General features: G+C 39.5%; 1 protein-coding gene across 3 annotated transcripts; it reads right to left on the bottom strand.

The window, feature by feature from the left end:
• Positions 1–1,037: 1,037 nt before the first annotated feature.
• RGR (retinal G protein coupled receptor) lies at positions 1,038–21,071 on the bottom strand. 3 transcript variants are annotated; one of them, XM_018558415.1, is made up of 8 exons: positions 20,901–21,071; positions 18,805–18,961; positions 16,728–16,729; positions 15,303–15,440; positions 7,782–7,935; positions 6,726–6,843; positions 2,717–2,830; positions 1,038–1,452 (listed from the first exon to the last, which is right to left on the bottom strand). In XM_018558415.1, the coding sequence occupies exons 1-8, from the start codon at positions 20,977–20,979 to the stop codon at positions 1,309–1,311; spliced, it is 906 nt and encodes a 301-aa protein (XP_018413917.1). In that variant the 5' UTR covers positions 20,980–21,071; the 3' UTR covers positions 1,038–1,308. The 3 variants fall into 3 exon arrangements, with proteins under 3 accessions (XP_018413917.1, XP_018413916.1, XP_018413919.1); XM_018558414.1 differs by lacking the exon at positions 16,728–16,729 and having other exon boundaries at positions 15,303–15,424; XM_018558417.1 differs by lacking the exons at positions 2,717–2,830; positions 16,728–16,729 and having other exon boundaries at positions 15,303–15,424.
• Positions 21,072–23,979: the final 2,908 nt, after the last annotated feature.

Genomic DNA, 23,979 nt, shown 5'->3' on the forward strand with positions numbered 1-23,979 from the left:
GTTAGTATAAGCTTGAAAGATCAGACCTGCAATGGGTATTAATACAGGGATTAACAATCAAATAAATCAAAGAATTTGTAATGTAATGTTCAGAAAACCTTTTAATGTGAGCACATAGCTGCAGGGTATCACCTAGAATTGATAACTTCATGCTAGTGGGATTGCCTAAAGGGCAGAATATGGAGCACACAATGAATGTTCTTAAGGAACTAAACGTTGTTCTATACATCGTCTGCTAATTGGAAAAGTTTGAGAACTGTGTGAGAATAATGGCCCTGTAGGACTGACTTGGAGAGTTTTGATCCAAAAGATAAAGAAAATTCTCCTCTTCTTTATCATAATAAAACTTTAGATAAAGCACATAGTATAATAGAAGAATATCTACATATTTTCATTTGCAAGTACATTTTTACATAGGGTTGTCTTCTTAAGAAGATCTAAATGAACAACCCTTCATATACCTATCTTAAGACATTCTTCTACACAAAAAGTGCCATAAGTACACCAAATAATGATGACTAAATATTTACTTAAAGTGATATTAAAGTTAAACTCCAGGCAAACAGCTAAGTAGGCAGAAAAATAAACATATGGGAGCTAATTTATCCGTCAAAGAAATTGTAAGTCTGTCCATCCAGTTTTGAGACTTTGAAAGCTCTGCCACACAGTGCAACCCTTATCTGAATAGGCAAGAGACATAATTTTTCTCTGCTGTAATACAGTTATATGTAAAGATCTTGTGCCTCCTCCAGTCTGTGACTGGACAGTAAAAGGAGAAAAAGTAGACTGGTGAGCCCATCTCTCTGTCACTTTTCTCTCTCCTTCTTATAGTATGCCCCTTCTGCAAAACAACTGACTGACTGCAATATGCTGATACCAGGTGAAATTCAGGTACTTAATCTGCTTGCATTAAAACAAATACTGTTAATGATCTTTGAATAAATACAGAACTGCATAATTTTGTGTTTTTTATATCTGTCTGGATTTCAGCTTTACTTAATATTAAATGCCTATGATTGTTTATTTTAAGGCCTTGCATTAATAAACCACAGTATATCTTTATTAAGGCACAAAATCATTGTTACATAGCATTAATACATTGCCTAGACACCCCTTTTTATTGTACATATTTGTTGTCCTTTTAGTTAAAGATACAAGAAACAAAACATGAAATACATTGTAAGTAGATCCTCGCTGGCTGTACGGTTTCACACTACAACTGTTTCAAGGCACAGCAATCCAAACACTTTTTTAAACACTGATTATTGTCCATTACAGTGTGAAACAGAAAAGGGGCTGCAAATTGTGTTAATTAGCTTTATTGTCAGTTTCTGTTTTTTCAATTTTTTGCCCAGTGAGGAACTGCCAGATTCCTCCTCTGTAGTTCTCATTTCCAAGTCCATACACATAGGCATTCACAGCAGGGGACATCTTGGCCAAGACAGCAGGCATCTGCAAAAAGATGTGACCTGGGCTTAGTTTGAGCAAAGTCAAATACTAAATTGTTTTATATACTCTAGAAAATGTATCCATTGTTTGAGAAAATAAAATCTTACCTAGCAGTTTACCAGATAAAAATGTCATGTTTTCTTTTAATTTTATTTATGTGCCCCCAAAATTGTCTTTTTTTCTGTCTGTCCACGTGCAATGTAATGTACAATTGCAGTATATACCATGGTATTTTTTGCTGCCAGGGTAATTTTGCTGACAGCCCTGCTCACTTGGGTTGTCAATCCAGTTTTGCCGAATCTTTTGGTCTGTTTTTATTTATTTCTTGCTTTCTGGTAATGGCAGGTATATTTATTGTAGATGCAGTTAGCTAGGGTTGTGCATTGACAGGAATGTCTATAATATCTATATTACGCTTCCAGGAATCCCACCTTTAGGCAAGGCTTACATTCAGGTCTAATTCCTAGGTAAATAACCTGTTAGTCAGGACTGCAAATATGGTACCACATTAAAGTGTCATGCACCTGAAAGTGTTCATTCAATAGGCATTTAAAGTGTATGTCAAACCCAAACCCTTTTTTAAGATAGAGTGGGGAAGGATTAAAACTCAGTATGGTTTTTACTGCTATTTGGGGTTCTGTTAGAGAAATCTGAAACAGAGATAAAAATCTCACAGGGATTCTAGTATTTCCCCACTCTACTAAAGAAATCATTTTCTTTATTTCTTTGTTGATGTTGGATGGTTCCTCTCACCTCCGGTCTGGTAAATGTTATCAGCAGATCAGGTGGTGAGGGGAAATCTTCCTACTGGAGCCCCAGATACCAACAAAACCCCAAAAGAGGTTCTAGCTCTTCCCTACACTCTTGTGCATAATACCTGTTTGGACACTCCCTAACCCCTATCATGATTCCTCAATATTCAGTCATGTAAACAGGTCAGTTTGCATTGGCAAGTTAAATTCCCAAAGCTCTTCCTAGAAATACCTTCATATCCTGCCTGTGCTGCTTGTCACCTCACTTGTGCCAAGTATGAGTTTGCACTCTGCATAGTTTTTTATTTAAAGGTCCTGTCTAGTAGCACATGCATTTTATCCACCACTAGGTAAAAATGCTTCTTACATACTCCCCGTTACATTTTTATCATTGGCTGGTCCCCATAGTTAGCAGCCATTTTTCATGTCTACAACCTCTAAAGAACCATAACTTGTAGAATTAATATTTTTCAATCTCAGAAAACATGTTTAACAGAATTAAGCCATTTTCTTACCATCCTTAATTTTGGTGACAGGATTGTTGCATCCTGAATAATTGCATAAAAGCATAGCAGGGAATATGGCCCCCAGCATATAATCAGTGATTTTACCGGTAATCCAGTGTTCGTCTGTAAAAATTAAAACCCTATTTAATTTGAGATTATAAATCTATGCAATACATTTTTAAATCAAGTAGAATTTCAGATGTATTCAGCCAGTTGACATTCAGGTTCACTTGATGTCTGTTGGATTTCACATATCTGAATATTAATGAACTCTGCTGGTAATTACTATTTTAATTTTTTTCTCCTATCTGTTTCAGTGTTACCTTGCTGTGCAACAAACATTTCTTGGAGCAAGGAAGTCATTCTATAATGTTTTAGTCTACAAATCACTTTGCAGCACTAATCCATACTATGAATACCATCCTCCCACCAGAACAGAAATGAATAGTGCCAGTCCTCAACACACCAACACATCAAAACAAAATCATATATACAAGTTGACAAGCTGTGTCTCTTCTTATCATCTTATGTTTACAGGAGCCAACTTACATCTGATAACGAGCCATCAAGTACAATTTACTAGAGCCTACAGCTAAACCATAACTAGGAACATTTGACTGACTTTTAAAGTAATGTCATATCACACCCCCTTGCAATTCTTAAACATTTATGGACACCTTTACAAACATATATTGCTGCTAATGCCAAGAAATACAGCCAGAGGGTGTGTTTGGGACACAATCTGGATCTTTAATTAGAACTCCAGCCACATATCCCTGAACACCATTCCCCCCTCCCAAAATGAAATAACAACATCCTATACTTACCTTTTGTCGCATCAGTCTTTTGGCTTGTCCAGTAGTGTCACAGGCCCTTCCTCTTCTTCCTTGGCAGCAACGGAAGGGGTCCTTCCTCCTGGACTGAGTGGTGAGTGATGATGCATGCCCATGGGGTGTTTAATAGCCCGGGCTCACATGAAGTGGGTTGAATGACACAGACTGTCATTCAATCTAGAAGATGACTGCCAGCAGTTGACAGTGGTAGTAGCGGACATTGCTGGAGCGTTGAGAAGGGTAAGTACAGTTTGGCCACATTTTTTTTATGTTTAATGTGGGTGGGCTTTTGGAAAAATACAATCTTGAGTTCTACTTTGGCAGCAACGGAAAAAATAACTCACCTAAATTTGTCCAAACAAGAGTCCAGTAGACATCCCGGGTATGATCAAGTTTGAAACACGAAATTATAAATTATAATATTATAAATAATTATAAGAAATGATAATATAATAAATAATTATAATAGTTTGATAAATATATGTAATTATAGCAGATTACATTGTATTGTATGTATTCTGTGTAAATGTCACGTGTGCACTTTTGAATTTCCCGGCGGCTCCGCCCCCCGCTGTGACGCCCAAAAACGGAACTGAAAGCCGAATGCCGGCATCGGCCGGGCGAACACAGCAGAGGACACTGCGGGCTCGCAGGGACAATGTAAGTGACACTTTTGCGCAATCCCGAGTGTGGCTCGGGGTTACCGCTCTTGGTACTGAAAATTAACCCCGAGCCACACTCGGGAATACCGCCAGGGAGGTTAAGGTAGTTTCATGATCATAATTATTTAATTATATCAATTTTAATTCATTTTCACATAATTGTTCCTAAATGAATATAGAGTTTAAAAACAAGGTGGAAAATAATTCAACAGTTAATTTGCAAATTGTAGCTAAATTAGTAGTCACATAATATGCATTTGCTATAACAATAATATTAAAACATACCTGAACAGGTATAATTTCAAATCTAAAAACTGGAGAAAATAAAATGGGGAAAAAAAGAATTTCTGTCCCTAATGACTAATCAGATTAAAAATAAACCTTATTGATCACTATCAAAAACAGCTCCTATTTTCTTTTCTATGGTTTTTATAAATAATAATTGTAGTAGGAATTCTAACACTTCCCAACACACCTTACATGCTAAACGAAAAAGAGCAGACACAAGAGATGCAGTTTCATCCCAAATGAAAAGAGACTGGAATCAGTAGTATTGCATGTAATCAGTAGTTGTTCCTTGTTTGCTTAATTTACAAGGTTTGGCCTTTTAGGCCTAGCTGATAAATAAGCACCTGCACCCTTAGCCACCATTCACAAGTAGGCATACTGGGAAGATGTGTTGCGTTCGTGCACATTTTTGCTTCTTACGTTTGCCTCACGTCCCCATAGGTTTCAACGGGTTCCTGCACCTGCTTTTTTCCTCTGTGCTTGTGACCCGATTGTGCGCTTTTTAATGCATGCAAACGTGGGAGAAAAAAATTTGCATTTGCCCCACTGTGTTTAGGGTGCCATTAACGGATGATGGCACATCAAGTGCATTTTGCATTTTTGACACATTTTGCGGATGTGCGTTAAATCGCACATTATTCACATTCACAGAATGCTCATGTGTGAATGGGGAGTTATTCAATAAAAAGTTTTAAAGCTTATCGCACATTTTTCACATTCACAGAATGCTCATGTGTGAATGGGGAGTTATTCAATAAAGAGTTTTAATGCTATAGCAGCCAATGAGAAGCACTCTGTTGACGGTAAACCAATATATGATGGATACTAATTAGTTGCTGTGATTTGCTGCACTTAAGAGTGAAAACTCTTTATTAAATATCCTCTGTCAATTTCTTTTCTGTGTCAGAAAATCACCCTTATGGGGGTGGAAGCAATGTGTGCAGTGTTTTTTACCTAACGAAATAATTCAGCCTTGAGTCTGGTCACATGTGTTGATAAGCCTACAATAAGATTTCCTTTCTATTTGTAGACTCTCTTTTGCTTATATCCCAGTCAGGGCCGGATTTACTCTCTGCTGCCCCAGGGCCGGGTTCCTCAATGCGCCCCCCCCATTGCTGAGATCACTTGTACAAAACGAGCGGCTGTACATTTAACCCTACTTGCCCAGAGCAGGGCTAAATGTAGAAAAAAAACTACCCGCCGGTGGCTTTGCTCCCTGCTGCCCCGTGGCCGGGCCTCGGTGGCCTTGTGGGAAATCCAACCCTGATCCCAGTGTAACATTCATTGCCATGTGCTGCATATATAAAAATATCATCCTTGTCAGATTTAATAGATTTCTGTGGTTTTCTATTAGCTTATTTTGTTAACACCTTAGTCAAAGAAGATGCTGTGTTGTTGAAAGGTATTTCAGTATTTTCTAGCCATAAACAGCTTAACAGACAAAAGTCAAACTTTATCAATAAATTAAAAGCTAAATATTTCTGTTTTCATTTTGATATTGCTCATTTTGTTGATATACAATTCTTTTTGTTGTTGTTTACAATTACTTGAAATAAATCCTACTAACGGATTTATGAGATACATTGCTTATGGCACTACATTTACTAATATTGTTTAATATATTGTTGCATATAATGTTTATATAATTTTTAAAACTTCCATGTAATGTCCATTTGATTGTAAAACAGCATTTTAATGTAGCAAATGATCAGTAGATATAATTTCCCCTTTAAAAACAGTATCCCAATGAACTATAGCATAATCTAAATATGTTCTGACAGAGAGGGTATTAGCTATAATTTTAAACCTTCACTAGATTAAGAAATCTATTTAAAGTTTGCTTTAATGCCCTTCAATTTTTCTACAACAAAACTTTAGCCGCCCTGACCATCCTCCTATCTAGGTCTTTGTTTTCACATGAATAGACAGAGTATCTCAAGAACCGCTGAGCAAGCCAGCTGGCTGGCGTCTTGGTTAGACCTCAAAGTCATTTTATTCTGAGCTGCTATTAAGAATTAAAACCACATTCAAAGCTTTGCCTAAATGAACAAGTTACATAAATGTTCCAGCTATTACATCAGCATAAATTCAAATGCTTAAAAGTTTCTCAGTAGAAACAGTTGATTGTATTCACCTAATACAGAATCAGGGATAATCCCTTTATTCCCCAACAAGCTTATTATGAGCTGCCCCAAAAAATGTGGGGCCTCAGTCATTGTGAGAACTTAGCATTACCTTGAGCTGGCCACTTTTCTTCAGCTTCTGGTGTATAGACTGGTATGCAGTTATCATGATAAATAGAGGGATTAGATACTCAAAGAATGCCAGGGGGAAAAGGTAAGAGATGAAGTTTCTGTCAAAACAAATTATTGATAAAAATCACTATTAGAGTAAAGCATTATAGTCACACATTTTCTTTCTGCATATTTCATGCATCTCTCAAGACATAAACACATAACTGTATTTATAACAGGCCATGCTGGTTGTAGATCTAGTGTTGTGTATCCATATAATAGTATATTGAGGTAGGAGCAGCAGTTGGAAAACGATTTAGAAAAAATTAGTACATTAGCTTTAAAAACAAACAAACTGGTATGTTCCTGTGAAATAGCCTGGCCTGCTAGTTGTTAAAAAGGACCTGTACTGTGAAAGCTGTGCCAAAAAAAGGCAAGCAGAAGACAAAAGACAGAGTAATCGGTAGACTCTCTACAGCTGGTATTGCCCCAATTTTGATTTACAATGTCTTGTTCCAGGTTCTGGTTGTGTGTTAAGGTGGCAATCTTGGTAGAGGTGCAGGGCTGTGCTTATGTTAAAGCTGCTCCCCTGATGATTGGTGATCTGATGTCTTGTGGAGGAATAAATAGCAGTTGGAGAGTTGAAGGAAGAACATAGCTACATAATGACCTCAGCAAAGGGGAGATGCTTGCTTTACATTTCTTCAGGTACAGCTTCCTCTCCAACAAGCTTATAGAAGAACAGTGAGCAATATACTAGTGACATCACCAAATCTCACTCCAAATCATGTGAGACTAGCAGCCAGGAGCAGCAGTGTTTTAGATGATTTCGCACTGCAGATAACATATATGACATTCAAGGCACAAGGTCTTGTTTATACACAATTTACATTTCTCGGGCTCCACAAGAGAAAAAAATCTTCATTTTTTGAGTGCAGGTAAACCTTTACCTGCATTTTAATTTATATAATACATTTTACTACTGCACCAATGTTGCATACTGTAGCTGTTACATATTTCACAAAATAATTACAAATTCTTCTCAAAGGAGACTTACCTGTCGGCTTTAGAGTAGTCCAATGTACAACAAGTTCTTAAAGGTTCATAATCATATTCACCCCAACCAAACAAGGGCATCATAGACCAGAATGCAGAGAAGCCCCAGACAAACATCACCACTGAAATTGATGTGCTCCAGTGTAGTTTGCTACCTGTAAAATGTTTATTTTAAATGTTGTTTTATTTTACCAAAATAGGCATCAATAAAAATTTTTAGAGACAGGTAATACAGCGTTATCATTGCATAAGCAAATGCATTTCATAATGATCCAATGCAGGTCAGTAAAGCAATGCTCTATGACTTTATTTTAGGCCTTTCCAAATGCTTTGGCAGACAGTTATTCACTTGTTCTGTGTTCAGAATGTATTTAGTTGATAGTATGCATTAAATTGGGTGGTTGTTCACAGGTCTACCCATCAATTGCATCCATGGGACGGGTAGATAGCAGCCTTGCTATCATGTTCACCAGCAATGGCCACCCGGGGCACATTTCCCACATCTTTTGCCTGGTGGCCCAGATACCTGCGCTGCTGCCTATGTTCTCTCGTGCCCAACACGCTGATTCTGGGCAGCTACAGTTCTGCACACACAATGGGATGGCAGCCTTAACAAGGGGACAGTCCGTTATGCTGCTCCTCATCAGACCCAACCCCCCCCACATGCTCTCTTGCCAGCAGGAGCAGGGATAAGGAACTGAAAAACTGCAGAATTCCTTATGTTGCATTCACCTGTTGTTCCTGTCTTCCATCATATTCCTAAAGTACTTAAAGCAGGCCCTGTGTTGGAGGACCACCCCATTCTGTTGGGCATAAGCTCTTTGCTGGAAAGGCTGGGACAATGTGTGGACACACATGTACCGCCCTTGGTCAGTCGTTTACCTGGCTATATAAACTTTGGGTGTTAAAGCCTTGAGCTCCTCAATAGTCCACAAATCAGCAATAAGTGCCTTACAACATCATCTTCAAGTGTATAGGGCTTACAGCAGGGTGTTGCAGTCTTGCTGGGAATTCTCTCCTTAAGGCTACCAGTTATCACCCTGGTCACACGGTCAATGCTATTGTGATAGGTAATCCCTCATCAAAATAGTTGATTCATTTACAGGTGAAACTCGAATAATTAGAATATCGTGCAAAAGTAATTGCAGTAAGTGCTGCAAAAGGGGCCCAAACCAAGTACTGAGTACATATGCATGCTTGTACTTTTCAGAGGTCCGATATTGTTCTATGTACAATCCTTGTTTTATTGATTGCATGTAATAATCTACTTTTTTGAGGTTGTGGATTTGGGGTTCTTGGGGTTTTCATGAGCTGTAAGCCATAATCATCACAATTATGACAAATCACGGCTTGAACTATCTTGCCTTGCGTGTAATGAGTCTATCTCATATATTAGTTTCACCTTTTAAGTTGCATTAGTGAAATAAATGAACTTTGCACGATATTCTAATTATTCGAGTTTCACCTGTAGATGTAGTGTGGATCTCTCTCCATTGTGAAAAACACATACTTGGTCAATCATTATATGAATTGTACAAAGTGGTGCACTTTTCTAATGCTTCCCATCATTTTTCACATGTCCGTGGAGGTGATGTCTCCTCATGTATTTTTCAAGGGGCGAAGAGGATATTATCCCCATGTAGAGAAGGAGATATCCATAGAAATATCCTTGAAAAAGAAGCCCTATGGAAATGTAAACTCCAACCAAGATCCATGCAGAGGTTACATTTATAATGGGACATGAGCCTTTTCCTACAATAATAACAGTAGGGGATTTTTTGAATGCCAGGTTCTGTATATGTTATACTATATAGTTGATTCAACAGATATAGATGTAATGCTTGCTGCTTGAAACACTTTGTATAAGAAACTTTCATTTTTAATTTATATTATGCATCACATACTCCTGACCCCTGCACTCTGTGCATTACATACTCCAAACCCCTGTACTCTATTAGACACTCCTGACCCCTGCAGGCTGTACATTACATATTTCTGACCCAGACACTCTCTGTTACACACTCCTGACCCCGAACCCATTCATGTAACACACTCCTGACCCCAGCACCCTTTATGTAACACACTCCTGTTCCCTGCACTTTGTAAGTTACACAAAATGTTACATACTCTTGACCCCTGCAATCTGTACATAACACACTTCTGACCCCCTGCTCACTCTACATAACACACTCCTGATCCCCTGAACTCTGTACGTTACAGTACCTCTGCACTTTGCACATAACAAAGGGAGTGCCTGCTGAAGTATGATAAAACACTTCAGCATTGCTATCTCACACCCCTTAGACCTTTTGATGGGATGGGTTTTTGCTCGGTGGCACCCTCTAGAGGGTCAACAACAAGCTGCTACATTTGGCAACTGAAGCTCTTACTTACCATCAAATTTTTGACGGCATGCTAAGGTTATATATGAAAGCCAGTGTCTCTGATGTATCAGATTGAACTTACTCTGCATGGATCCAAAGACAAGGTGCATTCTGCTATGTAGTTTTCTATTTTAATCTGTTTACTTTACTGTTGCTTATTGTCTTTTTTGTAATATCTTTTCTGTAATTATTTTCTTGCACCTTTTTTCTTTTCATTGATTCCAGCATTGTTTTAGAGTGACACCGAGAATCAGTGGCTCCTCTGGGTCCCAGTAGGGTTTAGGCTAGGTTCATACCTGGGCAACTCCTGACCGCGTGGCAATCGCACACAAAACTGCGCGGATTGCCACACGGTCACGGAGCCGCCCACTGCAGGCAATCGCGCTGTGGGCGCCATTATTTTCTAATGGCATCCCAGTCGTGCCGGGCGGATTGTGCGGTTTCCTGCTAAAAAAGCAGCGTGTTCTGTGTCGCAAACAAAGTTACATGTACCTTTTTTAGGGATTGCCGTGCAGATGTCACCGCATTGAAATCAATGGGGCTGCGCGTCAACCGCTGTGTGCACTAGCACATGATCGCGCGGGCCCGGGACGCACTGCCCGGGTGTCATGCAGGTGTGAACCTAGCCTTAGGCTTAAACCCCTGGCTGTCAGTGACAGTTGGCACCCCCCCACTAAGCCCAGGGGCTGAAACAATCCTTAGGAGCATGCTGTAGAAGCCGATGTAAAAACTATGCTATGGCATATGATGTCACCAGACTTCCTGTTATTATGGAGGCTTGGCAGGGCTGTTGCAGCACTGTCCGACCTCTCCCTACAGTAGTAGATCACTCCCATAGTAATCTGTTGCTGGCTGTTTGCAATTATTACCTATGCTGGAAATAAGCAAGGCACGCAATGCTGGATAGCAAAATGTATGTAAGCATATGTTGTGAAATCCAACAAAATACTTGTGATGAAATGGGTAATGTTACCAACTATGTTTGATATTAAAATGGAATCTGCCCTAATAAATCAAAATAATGTATGATGTGCTGGGTAAAGACACATACCTGTATAACAAATTAGATAACAGCTACAGTATCTTTGTGAATACACAATGGTATAATAGAGGAAGTACTGTGATAACTTCATCTATCAATGTATGCGGCCATAGCACAACCACATCTACCCACAAGGGGATCTGCAAGTTTGGCTTAATCGTACGATAATCACGGGTGGGATATCGCAAGGTTTGTGGAAGGCATGCGACTGTTACTACTATACGGTCGCACGACTTTTATTTTAGGAACATGTTCGAAAACCCGCAGAGAATAGTACGATTGTCGGCTGGTGTGTGGCATGTTCGTAAGCGCACACTGCCCTTTCAGCATTGCGGTCAACGGAAACCCGCCCCTCAGCGGGGCGGGCTTGCGATTATCGCAAGTACGATCTGCCTATCCAAGATGTGCAGATTGTACGTTTTTTTAATTACAACCATCGCAAGACAAAAGTTTTGGTTGTAAGGTCTGTGGCCACCATTAGATGCTAAAAATTTGACACTCAGGTATCAGGGACCTGATCTTAATCTGTATAAGCACCGTGCGAACACTGACACAAACGGTGATTCAGGTGTAATTATATATACCGTATTTTTCGCTCCATAAGACACACTTTTTTTCCCCCAAAAGGAGGGGGAAAATGTGCCTGCGTCTCATGGAGCGAATACCTATCGCCCGACACCCGGGACATGCAGTTTCGGGCGCCGGGCGAATAGTTTCTTTTTGTACATTCAGCCCTGCTCCTGACAAGCAGAGCTGAATGTACAGTGGGAGCCGCTGTTCGTTTAATACAAGCGATCTAAGTAGATCCCTTGTATTAAATCGAGCGGCGGCGGCATCGGCGATAGTGTCCGCCCCCCGCCGAGGTTTTCTGTGTCCCCCGTTCCTCTGCGGGACTGTGACCCGTCACGATCCCCCATAGGAGCACACCATAGAGCTCATTGAGCAGACGAAGAACGGCGTTCTTCGTCTGCTCTGTGTGATTACTGAGACAGCGCCACCTGTCTCAGCAGTCACTAACTGCAGCTTCTGTGACAGAATTTCTGTCATAGAATTTCTGTTACAGAAGCCATGCGTCCTATCGTCCGGAGCGTCTTATAGACAAAATACGGTAATTGGGTTATTAAGAGCAGGAAATACACTAATAGCAATCTAAATATCCAAAAAACATTAACCGATGAGTGGGTAGACATTATTTAAATAGTGGAAATATGGGACAATATATTTAATAACTAGTCTAAAGATGCTCAAAGACCTTAGACAATTAGTTTGCCTGTAGATACATTTAGAAGCAGCAGTCACCAGATTTTAATCTATTATGCAAATTATTTTTTCAAGCTATTGTTCTGCCATGATAAAGAGTGGAGCAATACTGTACACATTATACAATATGAGCACATGGCCCAGGGGATGAATAGTTTATAAACAGCCAGCCAATGAGAGCACATGGTCATGGAGGCCATACAAACTATACACTTAAGCTGGGAATTATTCAAAGTTACAGCATTTCCAGATCTCCTCTTGTCAATTGTAGTAAAACTTTGACATCTGAAAAGTACATCATTCTTTTATAGTGCAAGATACTATTGTTTTTAGGAAACAAAATTAGACTTTTGGAGTGGGGCCCATGTTTCCGCTGCACTTTTGCCTTTTTGTCTCTAATGAACTGCTGGAGAGAGTGTTAGCAGTTGGGGTACACATTTTTTAAAACTCCAGTAAGGCCGACCAAAGAGCACTTTTATAGGTGTCTGTAGGTTTAATGTATATGTCAACAGCTGGAGCATAATAAACTTATTTTGTTAATTGCTTGTTGACTTTTTGTAAACAGTCCACTTTCTAGTGTCTGATAGATATGATGGGGGGAATTTATCAAAACTGGAGCAGACAGAATCTGGGGCAGTTGCCAGTGGCAACCAATCAGCTTTTCTCTTCAGTTTGTTCAGTTAAGATTTGAAAATGAAAGAGAAAAGCTGATTGGTTGCCATGCACAGCTGCTCCAGATTTTCTCCATAACAGGTATGTTTTCACAGATTAAGTCATCCTAAACATTATTGTCAGTAGGTAATTTGTTACAAATGTTGATCACCTGTAACACTGCTTTAGGGAACCTCAGATTAATAGGGTACAAAGTGTACTGATACTTGTTGCCTCCCTATGCTGTGCTAAACTAGCCCACCTACCGCTTCCCTAGATGCATACTTAACTCACAATAATAGGGGCGGCACCTGGGATTTAAAGAATAAGTCCACTTGTTCTCCCCTTCCCCAGATGCATACCTCACAATTGTACCTGCGGCCTTCAGTTTTTGCTCACATCCTGCCAGCTGGATGAGCTGGACTTGCCTGTGCAGCTGCTTCCCATAGGGATGTCTCCTATGCGTCTCCTGTCTCGGGACTCCGGGCCTGATAGAACCCCATGTAAAGCTACTGTGCAGGAGCAGTCAGCACACTCAAGATCTGCTGGTGGGATTTAAACAAACACTGGAGGCCGGAGGTATGATAGCGAGGTAGGTATGCATCAGGAGAAGGGGAAATTGGGCTAGTATAGCACAGCATGGGAAGACAAAAAGTACACGTGCACTTATCCTTTAAATCTCAGATGCCAGCCTTTCAAGTACTTAATATTACTGTTTATTATCTATTGTTTACAGTACATTGCATCAAATGTAAAGTGGGGCTTTCAGAGCTGGGTTCCTGTAATGCACCTTATACTAGAACATCAGACTATCCTTGCTTTCCTTGCTCTTTTCAAACACCTAGTGTGATCGAAAAGGACTAGGCTTTGCTCAGGCATGTACAGTATATGCATCTTTAGTGGTGCAATTTCCAGATATTTGTACACATACACACACACAAACTTCATGGTAAAAGGACCCATCAAGGCTAGTGAGGATCAGGAGCTTGGTGCGAATTTGAGGCTGTGGCATTATCCACTGGCAACTCCCGAAACTGATTGGGCTTTGGGGGAAGGGGGGGGGGGGGGGGGTAAATCACAGTTTTGTGTAGGCTTGGGTGAACTAAGCCCCTGCACATTATTATTTGAGACCACTACATCCATCAGCTCCCTTATATATGTAACAACCACACTGTGTTAAAAAAAGGAATTAAAGCAGACCTTTAACCCCCTTTGACTAAAAATCCCATCAGCATGCAGCTCTGCATGCTGATATGAAATCATCTTACATTCATTAGTTAAACAAACATATTTTCATTTTACTTAAAATTTCTTGTTTTCTACTTCCTAGTTCTCTTTGGCACAAGTGATGTAATTTTGCCCAAGTGTTGCATCCTGGGAAGGTTACATCAGCAGTGCATTGCTGGGAAATCTCATCTGTAATCTCATGGAAAGGCATTTTCCTCCCCTGAGATGATGTGTATGGTCACATGTCCTAGTCACATGTGTCTGAGTTCCTGGAAGTACAGGGAGATGGATTAATCTGCCCTTAGTAAAAATGGCCACTGTCAGAAGAATGGGGATGAACTGAAAAACAAGGTATGCAAAGACTAAAAAGCTGTGATTAATCCAAAAGTATGTGTTTGTAGATTGTCATTACCAGGGATGCACTGATACCAAGTACCGTAGTCGGTACAAGTACAGATACAGCTCCAAGACTAGACTAGAGAAAAATTCAAAAGTTAGGAGGCAGCTGTCATTTGTAAGGAGCACACGGAGCTCCAGGGATGCACTAATACCATTTTTGCAAGTACTGATACTTGCCCAATATGTACAAGTACAAGTACTGATACATTTTTTTTTATTGTCATGTGACAGTTTTTCTAAAACAATACAGACTAATGATTTCAGGACAGTGGTGGAGCGCCAGAGCCAGATCCCAGCTACAACCACTGCAACCCTGGTAGTTCTCGTGAAAATGCCAAGTATCGGCACTAGTGTAGTATCTGAAAGGTATCAGTGCATCGGTAGTCATTACTAAACATTTCTAAAGGAGCAATATAATCAATATTACAATGTGTCCCCTAATGTGCATGTGAATTTCAACGAAAATAATCTCAGGCATGAGCAAAATACCACCTTTTTGTATGCAATTATGCACACATGTATAGATTCCTGTGTTTGCTGTTATAAACTTTAGACTTACGAGTACAATATTGGTGATAGCGATCCCATGCTATTGCAGCACATGAACTGATACTGGACAGAGCTGCAACAAATCCCTGGAATCCATGAATCTGACATCCATCTGATCCATACGGCCAATACCTGTTAAAATGGTGTACTGATGTTAAATCATACAAGAATGGTATTGTCGCATACTTCAAATTGTACCAATAACAAAACTTAGAACACGATAGACTGGAACCAGCTAACTTTTCACACTGTCTGAATATATTGAGCTCAGAGCCATTGCGCAAGTTTAGACAATGTTTCTGCCTAGGTACATAGCTCTCAATGAACTACTATGCCAGACTTGTGGCTGCAATAACAATTACATTCAGAAATAGCTTTGCCTGAAATTGTTTTTTTTTGGATTTTGTTATGATAACAGGCCCATGATTGTAAGACTCAGAATAATTATCTGCTGTGGAAAATTGGCAAACACGAGTACAACTGCATGTTATATTTGGAAACTGTAGTAAGTTACGGTAGTTGATTGTAGTAAAGATGAAAATGGATACTGTGGCATGTATGGACATATTGATTGTGGGATTTACATGGCCATGTTCCCTATGGTAATGAGGTATGCATTTACAATGGCATTAATGGACACACTGGTCATAAAATTGGCCTGATTGTTTTTTTTTTTTTGTGTTAAAGTGTATGTATAGACAAAACCTTTTTGTTCCAGTTTTGTAGGTAAGTGCATACCTCATTACCATAGGGAACATGGCCATGTAAATCCCACAATCAATATGTCCATACATGCCACAGTATCCATTTTCATCTTTACTACAATCAACTACCGTAACTTACTACAGTTTCCAAATATAACATGCAGTTCTGTCTGCGTCTCCATTAGGCTGGATATCTCTTCCCATTTGTTCTGTGATTATTGTCGCAGAGACAGGAATTGCTAGGAAATCCATAAATGTACCATTACGCAAGAACTGAGGGAAATCTTCTAGTAATTGCATTTGTTCTTTTGACCTGTCTAAGAAGGTATTTCGCCTAATTTTGGAAATAATTCCTCTAATTTGGATATCTACGCAGCAAAACACAGGCAAGAAAATGAAAAAACAAAAACAAACTCCATTTAAAAAGGTTTTGGCTATGCATGGCATACACTTTGAATGTATCAGGACATTTAAATATGTACATATGTTCATATCATTTGCAGCATTTTCCATATTTATCTACTGCAGAAGACATGGTCGTAAATCATATTGTAGCCCTCTTTCAGAGTTTGTATTGTGAGACTTTAATATCAGGCAGCCATATTGCTGTAGATCCCAGGTTTTGTTTAGTTTATTTTAGTTTTTGGATAATTTCCCTTTCATCATTCTAATTCATTCTAATTTAGCCACTAAAATGGAAAGACTTATGTATATCTTACTTGCTAAACTACCTCTTAAAGGACATAGAAATAGTGATATTGCTGACCTCCTTTTGAAAATATTAGTTGCCTGGTTTTGTCTGGCTTCAATATTTCTTCACTAGCCTTGAACAAGCATGCAGATCAGGAAGTGACAGTAGTCAGAACTCCTGATTTGCATTTGTATTCCAGTATGTACACGGCCCAGAGACTTGTAAGCCTTAAAGTCAACAGAGTAGCATGTCAGGCAGGAAACTAGTTATTTTTAGAAGAAGAGGTAAGAAAGGGCACCCCCATATTTCTTTGGTACCTTTGAAAACTGTGTTTTGACATGCATTTGAATTAGATTTAGTGTGTGAGTATGAAACCTAAACTCTGGGCAAATAGTTAGATGCACACATAAAATATAAGAGAGCTGTGTTACCTGCCAAATGATTTGCATTTGTCCATCAAGTCCTGAGATTTAAATAGTTCTGCCACATATCACAGCTCTGTATGGGAGTGTAGGGAACTTAATCTTTCTCTGATGCAGTTTCACTTTTACTTACAGGTCTCCTCCCCAGACAATAAAAGGAAAAGCAGCACACTGAAGCTTGTGGTGCTTCTCCATCCCCCTGGCTGAGATTTGGTGTACAGTAGACTGCAAAGGGTTGAAACCAAGTCATATTCAGGTACATATACTGCTTGCTTTTAAACATTTATTTTTTATGATTAAGAGCTACATTAATTTGTGCCCTGTATATCTGCCTCATACATAAGAACAAAATTGCTCTATCTATCTATCTATCTATCTATCTATCTATCTATCTATCTGTCTATCTAATTTTTAAAAGAAAAAAAATGCCACTGTCCTAATAGTAAAATTCCAGAGCTAAATGTCTGTTGGCCGGGTTGTGCTTACAGTCACAGTTTAAATCTGCATTTGTAATAACACTGTTTTATGTTCTGCTTTACAGAGCAATAATGTTCTTCCAAAGTTGGTGATTATTCTGCACAATTTATTGCATGTGAGGGGGGACAGCCAAGACTTCACATTCACGTAATGTAGATGTAACCCCAAGCGAATGATATTTAGTTTGCTCAAGCACTATATCATAAACAATCACTTCAGTGCTGTTGATCCCTTCCAGCCTCTTGGCAGTCACTTGTGTCTACATGCACTCGCCCCTTTGTTAGCTGCATGTAATTGATCAACGTGGAGTTCCTGATAGTGACAATGGTGGAACATGCCTATAAAATGACCAACAGCACATCCAGTTATAATCTCCACTGAAAGTGCGTGTGATGGGACAAAGTGTTGTCACCCTATCACAGGAAGTGCAGAATAAGAACCTTCATGGCGTGATCACCAGGTATTATTTAAAGTAAAGTCCCAGAATTGGAATCTTGAAAGTACATTAACCTGTTAAAAATGATACAAGATTTTAGTAAATGTGTTTACATGTACTTCAGTGGAGCTGAAAGGGTTAAATGCTTGGGTAGGGCATAGGGAAATCAGTTTTACTTACCTGAGCTCCACTGCCCTGGCAGTCAGCACTGATGATGTCTCCCCTACACTCCAGCTGCCCTCGGCATCCTTAGATACAATGTAGGGCCATGAGCCCTGCATTGTACTTGATGTTGTCAGCAGGCCTCTAACTTCCAGAGCGTAGGGAAGAAGAGGCTGCAGGTTTCAGTTTTGAAGCCTGGAGGAAGCCTGCGGGATTAGGGTTCATGTAAGTAAAAGTTCTTTTCCCAGGTACCCTAGACCTAAACAAACATTTAACCCTGGCAGTGTGGGGGCAGCACCACAGTGAGAGGAGTTTCCCCCCCCCCCCCCCCCAAAAAAACTTTGATTGGGGTAGACCGCCAGAGGGTGAAGTTCCCCCCCCCCCCCCGGAAAAAACTTTGCATTCTTTGGACAAGCCTATAACTTCCTCTCCAGTGTCTGGTTTGCATAAGTCCCTTCCTCAGCATTGGGAGTAGTGGAAAACCTTTGTACGTTGCCCATTTACATGCGCTTGGCTAACAGACTCCTCTTATCAGCATATACAGTACACTTTACATTCAAAATGGTACTTGGAAATGTATACTACTGTTTTATTACAAGAATCAATAATGCTTATTTTACCTTAGAAAGCTGGAAAATGCAGCTACAAAAGCATTGATACACAGTCCAGTGTCTGCCACTGCTAGGCTGATTATGAGCAGGTTGCTGGGTGTCCTGAGCTCTCTTATTTTGTAGAAAGAAGCGATTGTCAGGCCATTTAAAACAAATCCAAGTAGAGCTGTAAGACAATGCTAGTGGTTAAGGGCAAAAATGAACGTTTAAAAAACATCATCTTGTATCATTATAGAAAAACTCTGGGCAAAATTGTTTTATTAACCCTTGCAGTGTTGCTACTCTTGCACTGCAAGGGTTAACTACTCATTTTGGGTCTTGGGAGGAAAGCTAACAAAGTTATACTTGCCTGATCCTCCGAGCCAGCCAACTGTGACAGCACTCCCTCCAGCCTCTCTCCTGCTCCACTTCAGCAGTGATATGTCCCTTGGCGTCCTAATGTCCATACACAGTGTATAGAACGTGAAGAATCATGGGAACTTAGACCGCTGCAGCAGAGGGGGAGAGAGGCTGGAAGGACTGTTCTAAGAGCAAGCCGTTTCAGAGGATCGGTGGGAGGATAACTTTTTTATTTTCTTCCCTAGACCAAAACAAGCAGTTAATCCTTGCAGTGCAGGAGTTGCCTCACTGCATGGGTTGATACAAATGATTTGCATGGAATTATAATTTAATGATCTGCAGTTTCATGACTAACAAGCGCAAAATGATTCAGTATGTATCATAACGCTGTATTTGCACAAACTGTCAATTGTTATTTTCTCCTCTACTGACATAGAACATAAAGTGAGCCTTTGAGGCTGTTATCCTGACTTCCCCAAAACAATTACGTAGATAAGGAAAGTGAAAAAAATCAGTCCGTATCTTCATACTTGTTCCAGGTTACAGATTTAAAGTACTGACGCACGAGAGTCAGCTAAATAGCCAGTCAGTTGCAGAAGAAGAGCATGGCAACGTCATGTTTCTCATATGATAAGTCTTATAGTGAGTATTCACATGGACATATGTGGCCTTCATACATCAGCATTTACTATTCAAATTATTTAGCTGCTGACAATTGTCAATAGGAATAATTTCCAAAAGAGAAGTTATCAGCAGATTAGATTTTAAATGGCATGATATGCAATCATATTCCTACAATGTATGGTCACCATCTGGCAGATTGCAATAGATTACAGCACCTAAGTGCAGCAAAAATTACAAAATTTTGTAGCATCTTGTTCTCATGCATTGCATTTGACTTTTTTTTCTAAGCATTCCATCTGAAAGATGTGTAGATGTTTATGCTCTAATTATCACCATCTAGTGATAAAACATCTTATGTAATTTGTGCCATGGGTACAAATCAAATTCACTGTACTTTATGTATTACGTATAAACGCCAGAGAGGAATAATTGTTTTTTTAAAACACATACAGGCTATACTTCGAATTTTATTTATTGGTAAAAACCTCTCTTTTTAATCTGCAAGGCAAAGCTGATGCCTAGTAATCCGAGGATGCCTAGGAGCTATATAGTGGGAATAAATTGTATGTTTTATTGAATACCCTTTAATAGAAGCAGCATTCTAGTTCATACTTTGTACAAGCTTTTCTGCAGTAACCTAATTAACTCAATCAGATTTTACTTCAAGGTTGAAATATTTGAGAAATGTGATTCCTGATTGGTTGCTATCAATTGTTGCACTTTGCACATCATTTCGCACAATATTTGCAATTGAAAAAGCCTGATAGTGAAAGGTTGTGATCCAGACTAAATTGGCTTTCAGGGGTTAATGGGCTTACCATTTTAAATAAACCAGCAGGGTTAAAAAAGGAGGACATGGCTTTTCCTATGCATCCTTATTTTGTGATCTATTGCAAACAGTAACATATATGTGGTACATATACATAACAAAAAGGTTTTTCTAACTTCTAAAGGTCTTAACAGGTATCTGTTGTGCCTATGTCTCGTTTGACAGACACTTTTTAAGCTGCCTTCATTTCTACATTTTTGTTTTCTGCACACCAAGATGTCTGAACAGCTTATAAATCATAAAAATCATGTGTCTTGCTGTAATGTTTCTGAAGGGTGCGACAGGGAAGCTGACATGTACAAAAAGGTCTTACCTTCAATCAGAAGTGTTGTGCCAATGCCAAAGACTTCAATCTCAGTGAAACCTTCAGGAAGGGGGTAAGATGTAACCATGTTTGCAAAACTGGTGCAGACAGCCTGCTGAACTGTCTGCTGCTTTCCCTTCACACGCACACACACAGTGTAAATGCCTCCTTTTAAAGGGTCTCTTTCACATTTAGCATCATGCAAGTCATTATGTAAAACCTTTTTTTTTCTGAGTAGTTATGTTTGAAACATCACAATCCCCTGAAGAATTCTCTAATGATGTGAATAAAAGCGTCCCGCACTATGCAATAACCCCCACATTATCCTATTGCACCTTTCTAAGTCGTATTTGCATGCCATGCTATAAAGACTACATTCATGGCATTGACAACAAGGGTTTTGTGAATACATGTGATTATGAAAACTGTCTCCTCTGTTTGTGAACTACAACATAATTATCAGACATAAGAGAAGAAAAGGTCAGAGGGTTCTAGGGAAAAGAATAGAAATCATCTATGTAGCTTCTAATTGACAGAGCTGTATAGTGTTCAGGGAGGAAGGATGTTTGTTAGTAAATAACAAGCACAGAAGAGAAATACAGCAGCAAAATTATAACCACATTTCTTCTCTTTTAAGGAAAACAGAAATCTAAAATATCTATAATAAAGGGCAGTTATAAGCACAAATGTGAATCACAAGATGCACTATTAAGAGATTTCATTAACATTCATGGATAGAGAAAAAAAAGTTATGTTTAGAGAATAGTGGTGATTCTCCATGTCAAGTAAGACTATCTTAGTTATAATGAGGAACAGTTAAGTAGAAGGACCAAGGCAGCTAGCTGATCAATAGCCAGGAGTGGCCTAGAAACAGGAAATGTAAAAACTGTAACAAGGGAACAAAAACCAGGAGTCTAGCTGAATAATAATCAGAATCCATAAAACAATAATCAGAAGCCATAAACCATGCACCAATGCACCAGAAGTCAAGGCGAATCATAAGCATCGTCAATCGAGACACACTCTTAGAACCGGAGTCCTCTTAGTTCAGGAACACGTGCAAAACAATTACATACGGTACATATATTTTTCATACAGTTTTCCATACATTTTATACCTGAAACCAGATGACATCAGAGATATATTGTAGTATGTCCACATAAAGGCTGGGTTCACACCTTGGCGTTTTATGTATGCGCGTCTTACGCGCGTTTTTACCGACGTTTTTCAGGCGTAAGAAAGGTGTGAACGGGGCCAAAGGCCACAATCAAGAGAGACGATCATGAAGCTGGCAGTGTATGGGTAGCAAACACCCACTAGCTGATATTTACAGTCTCAAAAGGAAACATATTTGTAGCATAATTATGCAGAAGAAATTTTTTATCTAGTGAGAGAGCAGTAACTAAGTTTCTAGACTTATTTGGAAAAGGGCCATATAGGGGCCAATGAAGCATGGAACCATGTACACAGTTCACTATCTAAAATAGACATACACTAGTCAATAAATATTCTGGGAGGAATATTAGGAGGGACCACATTTTTTTAAAAAAAGCATAGGGTTCACCCCAAAAGTCATACCAGACCCTTAAGGTCTGGGGAGAATATTTAGTAGGGACCCCGTGTAAAAAAAACAAAAAAAAAAGTGTGTGGGGTTCCCCCTTAAAATCATACCAGGACCTTAAGGTCCATACCAGACCATTGAAATGGAAAAGCATCTTGTCCCTGTGCCGATGGGGACAAGAGCCTCTTCCCCACAACCCTGACCCAGTGGTTGTGGGGATCTGCGGGCATGGGGGCTTTTTTGCATTGGGGTACCATTTTCATTAAGGGGGGACCCAGATGCCGCCCCCCACCCATGTGAATGAATTTGTACCCCTACCCATTCACTAAAGGGTTAAATAAAATAGTTATTAAAAAGTCCAAACTTTTGATAAAATCCTTTATTTGGAAAAAAAAAACAAAAGACATGTTTTTGACAAGTCTTTTATTTAAAACTACCCCCCCCAAAAAATGGATCCACCGACCTAATCCATGGTCAATCACAGCGTCCAGCGTTGTCTACGACGACGACCACGACTTTAGCCTGCGGTCACAGAGGCTACTTGCCCTCTTATTGCTGCATGGGAGCATCTGCCTTTTTGGCCTTTCTGACATGATGTTTACGGCAATAGACTGCAATAATCGACTGTTAGAATCAACTGTTCTGCTATAATAGACCAGTATGACTGACTGCTATAGTACACAACTCTGATATAGAACGTTGTATATAGGACGCTGTATATAGGATGCTGTACAAAGAACTCTGCTATAGAACGCTGTATATAGAACTCTGCTATAGAACTCTCTTTTTTGACTGCAGCAACACACTACGTAGGGCTGCGGTGTAAGCAGCCTTATATAGTGTGCTGCTGGGACTTAGCTCTGAGACATGATTGGGCAAAGTCATCATGACTTTGCCCAGTCATGGCTCTACCTGAGTACTGAGCCCTGATTGGGCAAAGTCTTGCACCTGACCGGTGCAAGACTTTGAGCTTCAGAGAGCACATTGCCTTGTGGGACGTTGTGTGGTCGAACAGACCACAAAAATCCCAAAAAGTTCAGCATTCGGCAAACACTCGAACAGGCATTGTTCGAATTGAACTTACGTTCGATTCGAACCGGCAGACCATCACTACCCTGCAGTGGATTGCTGCTGTATAATTCTCTTTGAGGCATATAATGGCAAATGCATTGCTTGTAACATGCAATGTTGAACAATATTTGTACAGCAGAATCTGGACATTTTAAAAGCCACACTCCACCTGTCAAATTGGGAAAACGCAACTGTGAGTTATAGTGGGTCATAAATGTAATTAATGATAGGCATATTTTGTAGCAACCACTATTCCCAATGAAAGATCTGCCCTTATGTAAGTCCACAATATTAAACTACCCACAATATGAATGATTCCAATAAAATATTTGACCATCTAAAAGAACTCAGGATGGGAAGAGTAAATATTCTCATTACTTAAAAAAAAAAAATTAGTTTTGTGTAAATTATTACATTTATTGTTCCTAATAGAGAGGACCAAGTTAGAAAATGTTT

This window comes from Nanorana parkeri, unplaced genomic scaffold, assembly GCF_000935625.1.
Source record: "Nanorana parkeri isolate BGI_ZX_2015 unplaced genomic scaffold, ASM93562v1 scaffold338, whole genome shotgun sequence".
In the NCBI taxonomy this organism is placed as follows: domain Eukaryota; kingdom Metazoa; phylum Chordata; class Amphibia; order Anura; family Dicroglossidae; genus Nanorana; species Nanorana parkeri.

Bases quoted from the DNA above. Each gene is read 5' to 3' on its own strand.
- RGR (XM_018558415.1), bottom strand. From the start codon at position 20,979: ATGGTTACATCTTACCCCCTTCCTGAAGGTTTCACTGAGATTGAAGTC. The intron at 2,831-6,725 runs GTAATGCTAAGT...TAATTTTTACAG, and splicing joins AGAAAAGTGGCCAGCTCAAG to ACGAACACTGGATTACCGGT. The intron at 1,453-2,716 runs GTAAGAAAATGG...ATCTTTTTGCAG, and splicing joins TGTCACCAAAATTAAGGATG to ATGCCTGCTGTCTTGGCCAA.